We start from the raw sequence: 16,581 nt of genomic DNA on the forward strand, positions 1-16,581 counted from the left end.
CCCCAGCCTCTGATTGCATCATCTGAAAGTCACCAGAGTCTGTCAAGCAGGGAGGGCAAGGCTGGAAATTCTAGAGTCAGCTCCCAGTGAGCAGGGCCGGCCACCAGTCCCAGCCCCGGAGAGGTCCCAGGCTGAGCTCAGGCACCGCTCGGCCGACTGCAGGGTCCACGTGTGTGGACAGTGCTCACGCGCCTGGACCAGCTGACCGTGCTGCCTGCACTTCTGCTTGGTCTGAAAATACAGGGGGAACAGCAGACAGGGCTCCCAGGACGGTGAAGAGGCGGCTGGTGGACTGTGGGCCGGAGCGGCTCTAGGACTGGTGGGTGATGCCCGACCGGGTGGCTTAGTGCCCGCAGCCTGTGCCTGGGACTTGTCCTCCCTGCTCACAGCCCCGAGGCGCTGGTCTCCGAGAAAGCTGGCCCAGGGGCCCCCAGTTGCCTGGTGGTCACGTGTAAGCCTGGCCCCGGCAGGTGACAGACCTGCCCCCCTCCCCGTGCGGAAGCCACGGCCTCCTGAGAAGTCTTCACCCCGATGTAGCCTGGCTCTAGCCTTGCACACGTGCACGCACATGCACAGCTGGAGAGTGTGGTACACGCCCTCTGTGCCTGGAGAGGACGCACCCTGAGGTCCTCACAGCAGGGGGCTGGCCTGAGCACAGTGTCCCCATTGCGGATGGCCTCTCTCTCCTCTTTACAGAGACTCACCTGCCCACTCACCACCCCCCTCATTTCACAGCCCGTGGGGCAGCAAGAAGCGCTGTGGACCACAGGGTGGGGTCTGGTCATAGGTTCAGGTCTGATCATGGGGTCAAGTCTGATCATGGGAGTTGGGCCTGATCTCAGGGGTCGGGTCTGATCTTGGGGGTCAGGCCTGATCTCAGGAGTCGGGTCTGATCACAGGGTCAGGCCTGATCACGGGGGTTGAGTCTGATCATGGGGTCAGGTCTGACACCTGTGCAGCTGCTGTGGGGATCGGGGGGTCGTGCGGAGCCCTGGGCCTCAGTGCTCTGCTGGATCGGGATCCTGACTTTCTTTTATTCTAGTAAAGTATACGTAATGTAAAAACACCTTCCTGATGGGTTTTGAGTATACAGTTCAAGGGCATTCAGGACATTCACCACCACCCCCAGAATCTTCCCATCTCCCCAGACTGAGCCTCTGCACCATCAAACACCAGCTCCCTGACCCCCCGACCGCTAGCCACCTCCCATCTTGCAGGACTGCCTCTGGGGATCACGTACTCGTGATAGCTTCACCCCAGGTCGTCAGGTGAGGTCACGTCCCCCTGTGCCTGCCCAGGGTCCAGCATACAGTAAGTGCTCAATAACTGTTGCCTCCCCTCCGTGGACTTGGATGCTGGCTGACTTCTCTCAGAGCAGGCACTTCAGGCCCAGGAATACCCGGGCTGTCCTCACAAGTCAGAACACATGTCTACAGGAAGGTTGTGGGTCTTATGTGCATTTGGTTTTAGAATCAAATTCTTAGAACATGAGGTGTGAATTCAGAGAAAGAATTCTAATCACTGGAGGGCGAGTGGTGCTGCATCCTGGCAGAGCCCGAAGGGGTGCAGGGTCGGGAGGGAGGGGCCTGGCTGGGGTGGGAGACCCCGCCTTGAGGTGACCGCAGTGTGGGCTGTCACTGGGTCACACCCACGATGTAATGTTCTGGAAGCGCCACGCTTGCGTGAAGACAGAGCCTCCCCCAGCCCCTCCTCTGGGTGTCGCCCCTCATCCTGAGCCTGCGGGGCCCACCTCGTGTGCCCCCTGCTGACGGCCTCGGGCGTCTCTGCTTTATGTTCTTCCTGCAACTGGACCCGGAGGCTTGGTGTGGAGACCACACGTCTGGCTCAAGGGCATCTGGGGAGACACATTCAGGGAGGTCTTTTTGCTGCAGGCTGTCTCAGAGGCTGTGATGAGCTGACGAGCCTGAGACGGCCTGGGAGAGCGGCCTAGTGGCCAGAGTGTCCACTCCCGCCTCGACGGACGCCAGTGTTTCCCGGAGGTTCGTAAGTGCTGACCGAGGTGTCCTCATAGTATCTTGCACTTCATCTCACTTGAATATTTTTCTCCAGTTGCCTCATTTAGAGATGTTTCCTTTCCATTTCAAGAATGCTCCTTGATATCAGACCTCCATAAATGCTCTAGGACATCCTGTGGTTTACAAATGCTGGCACAATGAATGGCCCCCAACAATGGCAATTGCTCAGAACAAGCAGTAAGAAAAATATACCAGCGGCCCCGTGTACTAACCACGAGAACCGGGGCAGAGTATGAACCGCGCGTCTCGTAGAACGCCAAGTCTAGGGGTCAAAATACACAAACCCCAACGCAGGGCCTGCCACAGGGCAAGTGCTCCATGGATGTAAGCGGTGACTGTGTGAGCGTCGACACAACCTCAGGAACTTGTGCTTCTGTTGGCAAGAGAAGCTTTGCCTACAGGCAGTTGCGACCGGGGCCTGAAGCTGGTAAAAATGAAACCACCCCTCCGAGGCACTCCTACACAAACGTGCACGCTGGGATGGCAGGCTGAGGCTGAATGGAAGACGCGGTGACTGTGGAATTCTGTTGGTCCCTTATTCTGCCACACGACTCGGGGTTTTCTGTGTTCTTTCTGTCTGAGCACGGAGCCTGGGCGGCAGTAGGAAGGTGACCGAGCAAACCCTCCGTGGAATTCCAGCAGCAGTCCATAGGCAAGCTGGGATGGGTGGGCTCATGGCTCAGGGGGACAGCTCTGCGTGGGGTGAGGAGGCCCCTTGGGTCCAGGCCGGAGCCGGCTGCCTGGTCCTCCCGGGCTGCACGACCTCTCGGCAGGTGTAACGAGGAGGAGACAGCCCTCAGGGCGGTGGGACCCACTGGTCCAGCCTGATGGCTCGAGGCAGAGATCACGGGGCTCAGCCTGGTCTTTCCTTCCAAGAGTGTGAAGCAGCATGGAAGGGCAGGGCCACGCAGAAGTGTCCATCTGGGTTCCTACCTGCAGGTTGGGCCGAGCCACGTCGTCTCATCGACGCGCGCTCATGTGGCCCATGAAGAACCAAGATGACGCCAGTTCGTGAACATGCTTACAAGGCAAGAGCGGATCCCGGGTCCCTTTCTAACTCCCAGAAGCCTGCAGAGACTCAAGGGTGGGTAGGAGCACAGGCCTCCTGGGGTGGAGCCAGGACAGGGCTGGCTGGAGAGTTGGGGATGGGGCACAGGGAGCAGGGAACATGGACTCTGCTAACTTCAATGGGTCCCTCTGGGTTAGAGATGGTGCAGCCACTGGACCCTGACAGCCTGGCCCTGTGGCCCTCACGCTGCTCCCGCCCATCAGCTGTGGACCCAGAGGCCACGCATCCCTGATCTCATCCTCAGGGTGCACTTTGCCAGTCCTGGGACGCCCGTGGGCCCGACTCACAGTAGGGCTCTGTTTCAACCACCAAGGAGTAGCGGGACCCCGTGTGCACACCCCTCGGTGCCACCTTCTCAAGGCCGTGCTCCCGGAGCTCTGCCGCCTGCTGGATGGTGTGCAGGGAGACCGGGGCATGGAGGCGAGGCCTCACTGGCCCCCTGGCTCTCCTCTCACTGGCCAGTGTCCCCAGCGCCCAAGCCTGATCTGAGTGTGCAGCATTTGCTGGATGAAAAGAGACCGGCCTGGCTTCTCAAATGCATTATTACAGAGAATCCACAAGGAGAGACTATAATCTGGGCACCATTTTTTAAACTTCATAAGATTAAAACTATTGATAAGAGACACATCTGACTAAAACGCAATAATTTACGCATGCGTTATTTCATTATATTTCATAAGATAAAGTGACTGAAGCAGCTTAACAAGTAAAAGTCTTTAAAGGTTTAATATCTCAAAGGGAATTTATACTCAAGTTTTGGAAAAGAAGGTTGATCGTAAGAAATATGAACGAGCTCATATAAATTCTGAAACCAAGGAACACGTGATGAACACCTGTAAACAAATCTGGATTGGCTTAACTGGATCCAAGGCATCACTCATGATCAATTTATTAAGCTGTTAGACTCAGAACAAAATTTAATTTAAAAAGAGTCACCTGCCAGAAGTCAGCCACAGTTGAGGGCAGGGGTCCTTGGGTGGCGATGTACGCGGGCTTCCTGGGGTCATGGTCCATCTGCGGAGACAAGAGCACAGGAGGAAGATGAGCTGGGGAAGGGCAGGGCGGGGGAGGCTCGGGGCCCTGAGTCCTGCGCCGACAGCCCCCAGGCCCGACACACACCACGTCTGTGGAGGCGGGAAAGCCCCCGGCCCCTGCCAGACCCCTCCTGACCTACCGCCTCAGGATTCTAGGGGGGCCTGGGGGCCGGTGCCTGGAGTTTAGGGGGGCCTGGGGGTTGGTGCCTGGATTTTAGGGGGGCCTGGGGGCCGGTGCCTGGATTTTAGGGGGCCTGGGGGCCTGGTGCCTGGAGTTTAGGGGGCCCTAGGGACCTGGTGCCTGGAGTTCAGGGGAGGCTTGGTGCCTGGATTTTAGGGGGGCCTAGGGACCCTGTGCCTGGAGCCTGGCGATGGGACTGGATGTGCTTCTGACACCTGGAATGGCGCTAACTGAGCAGCATCAGTAGAATGAGGCCAGTGAACCAGAGACCGGATGCCAGAGCATTAGCCACATAGGGGCCGCGTGAAGCGGGGCCGTGGGGAGGCAGGGAAGGTGCCCGGATCACCCACGTGGCGACAGGTCCACGGACGACTGTGACCGCAGAGGTGTTCCGCTGGTGTGCGTGGCCTCCATGGCCACCACTGGCCACACACAGGGCTCAAAAATAATGCGGCCGAGGTTGGCACTGCGGGCGCTGGGCTGGGCAGAGGGCGGGCATCGCTTTGACCTGGAGGGGCCCAGCAACAGCGCCTCCTGCCTCCCAGGATGAGGCAAACCCCCTCCCATGCTGCTGTGCTGCTCTGCACCCCGAAAGAGCCCAGCCGAGCCACCCGGGTCCGAGAGCCAGCCCAGCAGGCGCTGGCAGGGGACGGGCCCAGGCTTCCAGCAGCTCGTTTCATATTCTCTTTCCACCTTGCCAGACAAGGACCAAAAACAAACAAGCAAAGGAGAATGCAGCGGCGAGCTTCCTGGCTGTCGATCCGCCTGAACGCGGCCTGCTGGCTCCGAGAGAGGAAGTCTGGCTTAAAAGACCTTCATTAGAACAGTTAATTCCAAGACTGACTAAGCAGGAAAAAAACATGAGAACAAAGCCTGGAGCAGCAAATCGGATTAAATCAGACGGCGTTCTCCCTCTCACGCTGGTGTCCCAAGAGGACAAGGGAGGGGCCAGGCGAGGTGTCAGCAGGACGTCCTCACTGTCCCCCCTTGGGGACCACAGAGACACCCCCCAGAAGAGAGCAGGCGGGTCTCCCCTGGGTGTCAGGCGACCACTCACTTATCAGACATACAGCCTCCTTTATTCTTTCCATCCAGCACCGGTTTCTACTCTTTTGACACCAGGGTTTGATGAAAGATTTAAAACACTCCAAATTTAAAGGTACTTGTTAAGAACTCATTTCCAAACATGGTGAAAAACAAGAAAGGTGCAACCACGCACAATTCAGTGAGACGCATGAGAATGTCGGCTGGACGCCCCGGGTCACCTGAAGCCCCTCCGAGTCTGGGTTTGAGAAGGGCTCGTGTCCCCTTTAACATGCGTCCCGTGTCGCCTGCCCGTCAGCACTTTCAGAGCCCACGGCTGTCAGTCTGAAAGGACGCCCCCAGTGCACCTTATAATTATGTGCACCATGAGAGCGGGAAAGAGCACAGGAGAACAGATGTAAGTCACTCCATCAGCACAGCAACGTGATGCTAGCTAAGGGGTGGCGGGCAGGAAAAAAAACGCTTTCTGTGCATCTAATTTAGTGATTTGTAATTAAAACTGGAAATTCACAACAACACACAATACAGGTAAAATTATGTTACTCTTGCTGAAAGCCCCAATTAAAATGTTTCAGTGGGAACGTGCTTGGCAGAAATAAGGAGTTTTGATGTTTAAAATATGCATTTGTTGGGGGTGACAGCTATTTACAGGGACCCCGTCTCTTCCTTGCAAATGGTTCTGCATGAAAAGTATAACCCCATCTCCTTTTCAAATGTGCTTTTTTGCCCAAAGCAATTCAGAGAGCAATGCATTTTAAAATCCTTCGTATGTACAACCCAGCACATTTAGCTGCTTTCACAGTGAGAAATATGTGATTGAAAGCAAAAATCGGATCAGGGTTTCGGGAGGTAAATAAGGCCCCCTGTGGGGAGAGGTCTCCATGTCACTCTGTTGCCATCAACTCGAGCTGGAGATGGGAGGACGTGGGGTTGGGGGCAGGGGGTGCGCGATGGCCCATGTCACTCCCCTCCCCCTTGACTGTATCACGTGGCTGCCGCTTGGACGGCAGTAAATGATCACAGAGCAGCGACCTGTGCCACCAGCTCAACAGTCGCTCGGAAGACAAGCACCATCACCTCATCCCTCACATGTTCTGTGCGTGTAGTAAAGAGGAGACCTTGCTCACACACGGCAGCCTCTGTCCAGTTTTGTGCATCTGTGACTGAATGAAAGTAAAGCAAACATTTAACTGAACAACAGGAGTCTCAGCACACTTAAGACTTGCGGGGCAGGAGAGGTGTGGTGGTTAGAGGAAATTGTCAGTTTCCCGGAACATGACTCCTCGTGCAGACACGCTGGCTGCCGCCCCGGCGGGTGGGTGAGGGTGTCTGCACCGGCACTCCTGGTGGGGATGAGCGCCTGCTTCCGCTGAGGTCAAGGCCGATCGTCCCCCTTCTTCCTCACTTCTTTGTAGCTCACTTTCATCTGTTTGATTGCTGTGGTCACACAACGCGCCAGGACCATGGGCAAAGTCAGGCTCTCCGGCTCCCATCTCAGTGTCTGTAAACTGGGGTGGGAGGGGCTGGAGAAGTGGGACGTGGTCTCTACAGGTCCTTTAGCTCTGGGATTCTGGGATTTGTTTCAGAAAAAGTAGACCCCCAAAGTTTGGGTTGAGTCTCATGAAGACGCCACCTGGATAACCAACAAGGACCTACTGTGTAGCACAAGGAACTCTGCTCAGTACTCTGTAATAACCTAAATGGGAAAAGAACTTGAAAAATAATAGATAGAGACATTACTTTACCAACAAGGTCCATCTAGTCAAGGCTGTGGTTTTTCCAGTAGTCATGCATGGATGAGAGAGTTGGACTCTAAAGAAAGCTGAGCACCAAAGAATTCATGCTTTTGACCTGTGGTGTGGAGAAGACTCTTGAGAGTCCCTTGGACTGCAAGGAGGTCCAACCAGTCAATCCTAAGGGAAATCAGTCCTGAATATTCATTGGAAGGACTGATGCTGAAGCTGAAACTTCAATACTTTGGCCACCTGATGCGAAAAGCTGACTCATTGGAAAAGAGCCTGATGCTGGGAAAGATTGAAGGCGGGAGAAGGGGACAACAGAGGATGAGATGGTTGGATGGCATCACCAATGTGATGGACATGAGTTTGAGTAGGCTCCTGGAGCTGGTGATGGACAAGGAAGCCTGGCATGCTGCAGTCTCTGGGGTTGCAAAGAGTCGGACACGACTGAGTGACTGAACTGAACTGAGATACATATATATGCTTAACTGAATCACTTTGCCATACACCTTAAACTAAGACAGCGTTATTAATCAACTATTCGCCAGTATGAAAAAAAGACATAACCTGAACCAGGGTGCCTGCAAGGTGTGTCCCTAGAGATTTGGTTCAAGCTGCAGAAGGAGAGTTATAATAGAGTGACTAGCTCTAATCTGCATCAGAAAACGCACCAATATTTCCCTGATGTTTCAAACAAAACTCATCTTAAAAGTTAAGCTGTCAGTATGTTAAGACCAGGGCACCCATGTTCTGAAGCCTTGAAGGGTGGCTTGGGGGAGGCTGCGGGCTGGTGTGCAGGTGAAGGCAAGGTTGGTTCTGCCCCCAAACCACTTATACTTGGTTTTCATAATATGCAAAGCAAATTTCACACATGGTTTCTAAAAACAAGACCCTATCAGGCGGAGTTTTCAAGCCACTTTTCCAGATACCAAGTCTTACGGTGAGAGTTTGCTGGCAAAGAGTAGTAAAATCAGTGGGAGAGAGTGTGGCTTATGAACTTGAATTATTTTCATATTCATACAAGTTGAGATTTAAGAAGAATAATCGATATAAACTATAATTGGGCTTCCCAAGTGGCGCTAGTGGTAAAGAACCCACCTGCCAATGCAGGAGATGTAAGAGATGCGGGTGTGATCCCTGGGTTGGGAAGCTCCCCTGGAGGAGGGCATGGCAACCCGCTCCAGTATTCTTGCCTGGAGAATCCCATGGACAGAGGAGCCTGCTGGGCTACAGTCCATGGGGCCGCAAAGACTCAGACACGACTGAAGTAACTTAGTATGTATGCATGCCAACTATAATTATAAATACATGGATGTTCGCTTATAAATCTGAAAACCAAGGAATGGTTCCCCCAATTTGGACAATTTCTTGTGATGTTCAGTGCATCTGAGCAGTTATTTTCTGAAGAGTCAATTTGTACTACTTAAATTTGTTAAATGAACTGAGTTTAAAAATTAAACAATTCTCCCCCTTTCTTAATAAACAGAGGAGTGATGAGTAAGTTTAATTCCAAGTGTCACTGAGATGTTGAGACTTGCCCAGGCGAGGAGTGTGTGCTGCCACACTAGTGGTAACACTGTCCCCAGTCCACGCCCGACAGTGACCGAGCGCCCGCGTGGCTGGCGGCTCCTCTCACAGAATTCCCACAGACTCTGGTGACCGAGCGCCCGCGTGGCTGGCGGCTCCTCTCACAGACCTCCCACAGACTCTGGTGACCGAGCGCCCGCGTGGCTGGTGGCTCCTCTCACAGAACTCCCACAGACTCTGGTGACCGAGCGCCCGCGTGGCTGGTGGCTCCTCTCACAGAACTCCCACAGACTCTGGTGACCAAGCTCTTGCGTGGCTGACGGTTTCTCTCACAGAATTCCCACAGACTCTGGTGACCGAGCGCCCGCGTGGCTGACGGCTCCTCTCACAGAATTCCCACAGACTCTGGTGACCAAGCTCTTGCGTGGCTGACAGTTTCTCTCATAGAATTCCCACAGACTCTGGTAACCGAGCGCCCGCGTGGCTGGCGGCTCCTCTCACAGAATTCCCACAGACTCTGGTGACCAAGCTCTTGCGTGGCTGACGGTTTCTCTCACAGAATTCCCACAGACTCTGGTGACCGAGCGCCCGCGTGGCTGACGGCTTCTCTCACAGAATTCCCACAGACTCTGGTGACCAAGCTCTTGCGTGGCTGACGGTTTCTCTCACAGAATTCCCACAGACTCTGGTGACCGAGCGCCCACGTGGCTGACGGCTTCTCTCACAGAATTCCCACAGACTCTGGTGACCGAGCGCCCATGTGGCTGACGGCTTCTCTCACAGAATTCCCACAGACTCTGGTGACCGAGCGCCCGCGTGGCTGACGGCTTCTCTCACAGAATTCCCACAGACTCTGGTGACCGAGCGCCCGCGTGGCTGACGATACCTCTCACAGAATTCCCACAGACTCTGGTAACCGAGCGCCCATGTGGCTGACGGCTTCTCTCACAGAATTCCCACAGACTCTGGTGACCAAGCTCTTGTGTGGCTGACGGTTTCTCTCACAGAATTCCCAGACTCTGGTGACCGAGCGCCCGCGTGGCTGACGGCTTCTCTCACAGAATTCCCACAGACTCTGGTGACCGAGCGCCCGCGTGGCTGACGATACCTCTCACAGAATTCCCACAGACTCTGGTGACCGAGCGCCCGCGTGGCTGACGGCTTCTCTCACAGAATTCCCACAGACTCTGGTGACCGAGCGCCCGCGTGGCTGACGGCTTCTCTCACAGAATTCCCACAGACTCTGGTGACCGAGCGCCCGCGTGGCTGACGATACCTCTCACAGAATTCCCACAGACTCTGGTAACCGAGCGCCCATGTGGCTGACGGCTTCTCTCACAGAATTCCCACAGACTCTGGTGACCAAGCTCTTGTGTGGCTGACGGTTTCTCTCACAGAATTCCCAGACTCTGGTGACCGAGCGCCCGCGTGGCTGACGGCTTCTCTCACAGAATTCCCACAGGCTCTGGTGACCGAGTGCCTGCGTGGCTGATGGCTTCTCTCACAGAATTCCCACAGACTCTGGTGACCTCTGATTTCAAAGCAGAGATGGCACATTATTTAGGACTGATGGCTTCCCTGAACTTTAATGAGGACCGAGTACAAATATGGCGGGTGTAATTACTGTAGTATTGTTCTGCACAGCTGGGGCTTCTTGGGCTCTAATCGCAAGCTTCTCATTCAGCTCTGCCAGGAAGCTTGTTGTCACGGGACCGTCAGTCATTTCAGGGAGAAGAGGAGTCGAGGAGTTCTTCTAATTCATACGTAGACCCCAGATTTGAACAGAAAGAATTGTGGGGCAAAATAAAAAGAAAACATAAAAAGACACTGAAAAGTCATGTCTCTCTCCTGGCCTCACCTTCTGACCCGTGCCCCTGCCCCGTCGTTGGGCCTGGGAGGCTGATCTAAATCTCTGCCAACAGGAGAGAGACGGGGAAGTGTAGGAGTGGGGGGCTGGGCAGCTCAGAGAGGAGGGGGCAGTGATGTGGCCTCCAGCCCCTTATCCTCCACTGGTCCTAACTAGCCTGAAGTGGCCCAGACGTCTGAAAGCCGGAAGCCATTCAAGGGGGAGAGGCGGGCACCCCCACACTGAACTCCCGTCTCTCAGACTTGAAGGAATTTCTCTGGCCTGTCACATGCTCGTTCCAGGGAAGGAGCCCAACAGGACAAAGGCTGCTCCCCCTTCTGCAGCCCATCACCGAGACCCGGCGGCCACAAACCCCAGCCTCATCGGAGGAAACATGGGGAAATCAATGGGGCTTTCACTTGGCTTTTTGAATTAGAATTGATGGAAAAATACCAAACTCACCAAGAGTGTTTACTGAGAAGACTGAAGGGCTCCAGTGAGGCCTCTGCACACATGGAGCCAACATTTGATGTCTACGCTGCCAGAAACGAAGGCGTGACTCCTTAAAACAGTCCCAGAAACACGGGCCGGGGCTTGGGCGGGTGTAGACGGGGTGCTCACTGTGAATCCCCTTCTCACAGCGAGTGTGTGACACGGAGCTCCCACCGTGTGGCTGTGAAGTGTCAGGAAGTGGGACTGACCCGCGCTCCACCGGCATCATGATAACAGGGTTTATGCAACAGAGGCGCTGAAATAAGCCACCACGATGACAGTGGTCTGCGCTCGGCGGTCCGCGCGTGGCAGACGGGGAGCTGTCTCACCAGGGTCGCCATCGAGGACAGCAGGGACTGTGGCTTGTGGCTCGCACAAGGCTCTCTCAGGAATCAGAGACAGCCCCGCCCGCTCGGCCACCGACTCTCCCAGAACCCCAGTCATCAGAGCCCCGGACGTGCTGCATCCGGCACGCCTGTCTGTGAAGCCAACTTGAGAACTTAGCGAGGTGGCCTGACCCTCCCCAAAGACCAGCGCCGAGACCAAGGGGACCAAGGGGACCAAGGGGACACAGCCCACACCCACACCCACTCCTCACACTCTGCTGCGGGTCCAGGTGGTGCCAACGCGGGACTCTGAGTGGAGACAGCAGGCTCATCTCACCACCTGCCACCTACACTCACTCCAGCCCTCAGGCCCACCTTCCAGCCCCTCTTCCCCCTGTGTTGGGGCCGTGCTCCAGAGTTTCCTCCTAAGTGCCACCCCCCCACCCCCCCGCCACCGCTGGGTGCAGGGCAGGAAGCAGTGGGAATAGCGGCTATGGCTGGGGGTGGGGGGGACTCTCCAGAAGCCAGGAATGCCTACTGGCCACAGCGTGTCCAGGACAGAGACCCTCCCCAAGCCCCCCATCTGATACCAGCTGCCCAGGGAGGCATGGCTGCGGCCCTCCCACCCCAGGAAGTGAAGACCCTGCCCGCAGGAAAAACCAGAGGAAACCAACCTAGTTTCCACCACCTCCAGGCCCTCTATCATTCAACACGCACCAGGTTTGTGTCTGTTTTTTTCTGTTTCCCCCAAGTAGGGAATAAGGATTTCCCCAAAGTCATCGGTTCCAGCAGCAACTTCGCAGGATGCTGTTGCTACGGGCTGACCAGGCCCTGTGCCCTGCACCGTGTCCCCTTTGCCCCGGATGCTGGGGACAAGGGCCGTCGAGAGCAGGCCGGGGTGGTGCACCAGCCCTGGCACCTGACAGGGGCTAGTAACCTGGAGGAGGCTAGTTACAAGGTGGAGGCGAGTTACAGGGTGGAGGCTAGTTACCAGGTGGGGACTAGTTACCAGCAGAGGCTAGTTATCAGGTAGAGACTAGTTTCAGGATGGATGCTAGTTACCATGTGGAGGCTAGTTATCAGGTAGAGGTTAGTTTCAGGGTGGAGGCTAGTTACCAGGTGGAGGCTAGTTATAGTGTGGAGTCTGGTAACTTGGTAGAGGCTAGTTACGAGAGGGAGACTAGTTACCTAATAGAGGCTAGTTACCAGGTAGAGACTAGTTACAGGGTGGATGCTAGTTACCAGATGGAGACTAGTTACAGTGTGGAGGCTGGTAACCTGGTGGAGGCTAGTTGCAGGGTGAAGGCTAGTTACAAGGTGAATATCAGTTACCAGGTAGAGTTTAGTTACCTGGTGGGGGCTAGTTACCTGGTGGAGGCTAGTTACCAGGTGGAGGCTAGTTTCAGGGTGGATGTTAGTTGCCAAGTAGAGACTAGTTACAGGATGGATGTTATTTATCAGGTGGAGACTAGTTACAGTGTGGGGGCTGGTTACCTGGAGGAGGCTAGTTACAAGGTGGATGGTAGTTACTAGGTGGAGACTAGTTACAGAGTGGATGTTAGTTACCAGGTGGAGGCTAGTTTTATTGTGGAGGCTAGTAACCTGGAGGAGGCTAGTTACCAGGTGGAAACTAATTACAGACTGGAGGCTATTTACCCGGGGGGAGACCAGTTCCTAGGAGGAGGCCAGTTACTGGGTGGAGAGTTACCTGGTGGAGACTGATTACCAGATGAAAGTAGTTACCTGGTGGAGACTAGTTACCAGGTGGAGATTGGCTCAGCTCTTGACCCAGGGCCGGGCCGGCCTACTCCTTCCCCCAGGCTTGGTGGGTGGCAGGGTTGGTACTCACGATGGGGCTGGCGTTGATGTAGTCAGAGCTGCTGTGGCTGTTCTCCGATTTCAGCCGGATCCGGGAGTGGTCATCTGCAAGCCCAAGGGCAAAGCGTTAACCCATGTGGTGTGTTTTCAAGGGCCACCGCTCACCCCCCCGAACTGCTCCCAGCCCGTGCCTCCTCCCGTCATCCCCCACTGGGGTCCTTTGGTCCACCAGCAGAGCGTCAGGTGTGTGGGCACCCAGTAACTGCTCCCAGCCCGTGCCTCCTCCCATCATCCCCCACTGGGGTCCTTCGGTCCACCAGCAGAGCGTCAGGTGTGTGGGTACCCAGTAACTGCTCCCAGCCTGTGCCTCCTCCTGTCACCCCCACTGGGGTCCTTCAGTCTCCCAGCCCGAGCCTCCTCCCGTCACCCCCACTGGGGTCCTTCAGTCTCCCAGCCCGAGCCTCCTCCCGTCATCCCCCACTGGGGTCCTTCGGTCTCCCAGCCCGCGCCTCCTCCCGTCACCCCCACTGGGGTCCTTCGGTCTCCCAGCCTGTGCCTCCTCCCGTCATCCCCCCCTGGGTCCTTCGGTCTCCCAGCCTGTGCCTCCTCCCGTCACCCCCGCTGGGGTCCTTTGGTCCACCAGCCCGCGCCTCCTCCCGTCACCCCCCGGGTCCTTCGGTCTCCCAGCCCGCGCCTCCTCCCGTCACCCCCGCTGGGGTCCTTTGGTCCACCAGCCCGCGCCTCCTCCCGTCACCCCCCGGGTCCTTCGGTCTCCCAGCCCGCGCCTCCTCCTGTCACCCCCCGGGTCCTTCGGCCCACCAGCAGAGCGTCAGGTGTGTGGGCACCCAGTGTTGCTCTTGTGTCAAGTTTAATGCCAAAGCTGGCTATCACTCAGTTGTGTCTGACTCTTTGCGACCCCATGGATTGTAGCCCACCAGGATCCTCTATTCATGGAATCTTCCAGTCAAGAATACAGGAATGGGTTGCCATTTCCTTTCTCTATGGAATCTTCCTGGCCCAGGGATTGAACCTGGGTCTCCTGCATTGCAGGCAGATTCTTTACTTTCTGAGCTAAAGATAGTCAACTCCATGGCAATAGCTCATGCAGTGTTTGCTTTTAAACGACACATATTCAGTAACATAGAGAAAATAAACACCAACATAGATATTAAGCTATTAGCCCACCATTCAATACACCCAGTTTTGTGGTCTAGAAATGACAAGGTACTTGTGTTTAGAAGAATGTAGATTTAAAAGGGGAATAAGGACAAAAGAAAATGAGGTTGAAGAGGGAGCCAGGAGCCACATGGGGACTCATCGACATGAAAATGTGCTTTCAGTGGGCACAATAAGTTGACCGATGCTGAAATCAGACACTTTGGTGGGGAGTAAGGGCATGCTCCATCATAGCTTGTGTGTGATCTGTGAATCATCCCTAATTTTGGTTCTGGAACAAGCACTCCCCTGCCTTCAGTGATAACTCTCTCTGCCTATTTGCAGGGACTTCGCAGTGAGCAGGGCACCCCGAGGGGCCCCGAGTCTCCCGCCTTCCTCCTCTCCCTCAGCAAGGTGTGACCTTGAAAATGGGAAGTGCTGAGCTCCGCTGTCAGCCCGTGCTACAGGGGGGCCTGAGGGCCCCACCCCACCTGCTTATGCCGAGAAGATAGAGCCCAGCTGCAGCCCCAGAGGCCTGCGTTTCTGCAGCGGCGAGCATATCACCCCAAGTCCGAGTCCGGATTCCTGGTCCTTCAGCCGGGTCTCCCCACTTCCTGCCCCCGCCCCTGGGAACAGCTCGGGCAGTGGGGGCAGGAGAGCTCGGGGGCTTTGCTCTGGTGGCTTCTTTCATTTCTCTGGGAGACTTTATTCACTTATTTTTTGTTTTAGACGGTTCTGAGGGTCAGGAAACTTGGCAAGGCCTATAGCTGACTGAACCCGGAAGTTACCGTCTACCCTCCTGTGCGTCTTATTAAGGTATTAACATTGGCTGTTTCCAAGCAGAGATAAGACAGGTAAGAACCATCTAGATATCAGGAAGGAGTTCACACTTGGCACGTTTACCTGAGCAGAGGTGACATGGAGCGCACCCTGTGGAATGTTCTGAAGGTGTTTACGATGGCAGCTGCCAAGCCTCCTGCTAAGATGCCACCGATTCTAAAGTCCCCTGGACCCAATGACTTTGGGTCCTGCACAGATTTATTTTCTTGAGAGACTGAGAAATGACTGCAGCAGGAAGTTACAAAGAACTTACAAGAAAAGTCTGTCAACTCTGACATTCCAGCGCGCTACAAACACTAACCCTTAAATGCACTTCAAGAGCCCAGTTTCTTGGTGTGTTGGGGGAGGGGGATGAGCCGCCCGGAAGCTGGGCCTCTCTCTGAGTGGAGGTTGCGCTTGCTGTAGCCACACAGGGGTCTGGATGCACAGGGCAGGGCTTCCAGCACCTTCCAGAGGGTTCCTGAGGGCCTCACTGCACGCACTCTCCATGAGCCCACTGTGGGCTCTGCTGAAAGCAGCCGTCAGCTGCTCCCAGGGTCTGAGAACCCAGGACCCAGGGCAGGGCTGCTGGTAATCGCAAGGGAGTGGGGCTTGGAGCTTCAGAGGGTCCTGTCCCACCCGGAGCAGGGTGGCCCCCGTGTAGCACTGAACTGGCACAGCCTTGGGGGGCTGTCAGGTCCCCTTCATCTCCACGGAGCCCCACGAGCAACCGGGCCCAGTAAACAAACACCAGCTGGATTTTCTAGCAGGAGAACTGAGAAAGCGGGTCCTAAGTTTGGGTGTCCCGGTGAGCCTGGCTCTCTGATGGTTGACGGGACAGACTGAGCAGGGCTGGAGCGCGAGCGTGCCTGTGAGGACAACACGCAGCCTCCTGCACCCTGCAGGCGCCGGCCCAGCCGCCTTCGTCCCTGCAAGGTACCCTTTCTGAGACGCTCCTGAGTCTGGGACAAAGGCTTCCAAAGCTCAGAGTTCTGCTTCCTTCCCATCACGTATCTGACTTGGTGGCAACATCCTCATATTAGAATTGACAGTGAAGTTGATTTTTTTAGCGTGGCACCATCTTGACCTCCCTCGGAGACACTGAGCACCACCCTGGAAGGGCCAGGGTCCAGTGAAGGGCGGTTGCGTGTAGCAGGGATGCTCCAGGGGACACTTCACTCGGCTGGGCATGTCTTATATTTTGTGGCTCGCAGTTCCTGTTTTGAGGGCGGCTGCAAGTTTTCCTCATGATGTGAAAGGCAGAGAGAGTGCCTGGCAGGATCACCGATTTGCTTACGGTCAGCAGGTGCAGTGGAGCTGACGCCAGGGCCGGGGTGAGCAAGTCCCCGCCCCTCCCCCGAATGATTCCTTCATCTTCCTCGGACGAACACACACATCTTTTTCAGGATCAAATTCAACATGATGACCCCAGCCACAGAGCAAGACATTTCACACCCGCAGCGCTGGTGTCTGAATGAAGAGGTGGGTGTGTCCT

General features: G+C 55.6%; 1 protein-coding gene across 2 annotated transcripts in view; it reads right to left on the reverse strand.

Annotated features, from left to right (window-relative positions):
- PTPRN2 (protein tyrosine phosphatase receptor type N2) overlaps positions 1–16,581 on the reverse strand; it is a 611,715-nt gene that overhangs the window by 32,101 nt on the left and 563,033 nt on the right. For both annotated transcript variants that reach the window (XM_055591390.1, XM_055591389.1), the window contains 2 exons: positions 13,144–13,217; positions 4,042–4,119 (listed from right to left, as the gene is read on the reverse strand). In XM_055591390.1, the coding sequence (XP_055447365.1) occupies positions 4,042–4,119; positions 13,144–13,217 (152 nt within the window). The remainder of the gene's footprint in view (positions 1–4,041; positions 4,120–13,143; positions 13,218–16,581) is intronic.

This window comes from Bubalus kerabau, chromosome 8, assembly GCF_029407905.1.
Source record: "Bubalus kerabau isolate K-KA32 ecotype Philippines breed swamp buffalo chromosome 8, PCC_UOA_SB_1v2, whole genome shotgun sequence".
Classification (NCBI taxonomy): Eukaryota; Metazoa; Chordata; class Mammalia; order Artiodactyla; family Bovidae; genus Bubalus; species Bubalus kerabau.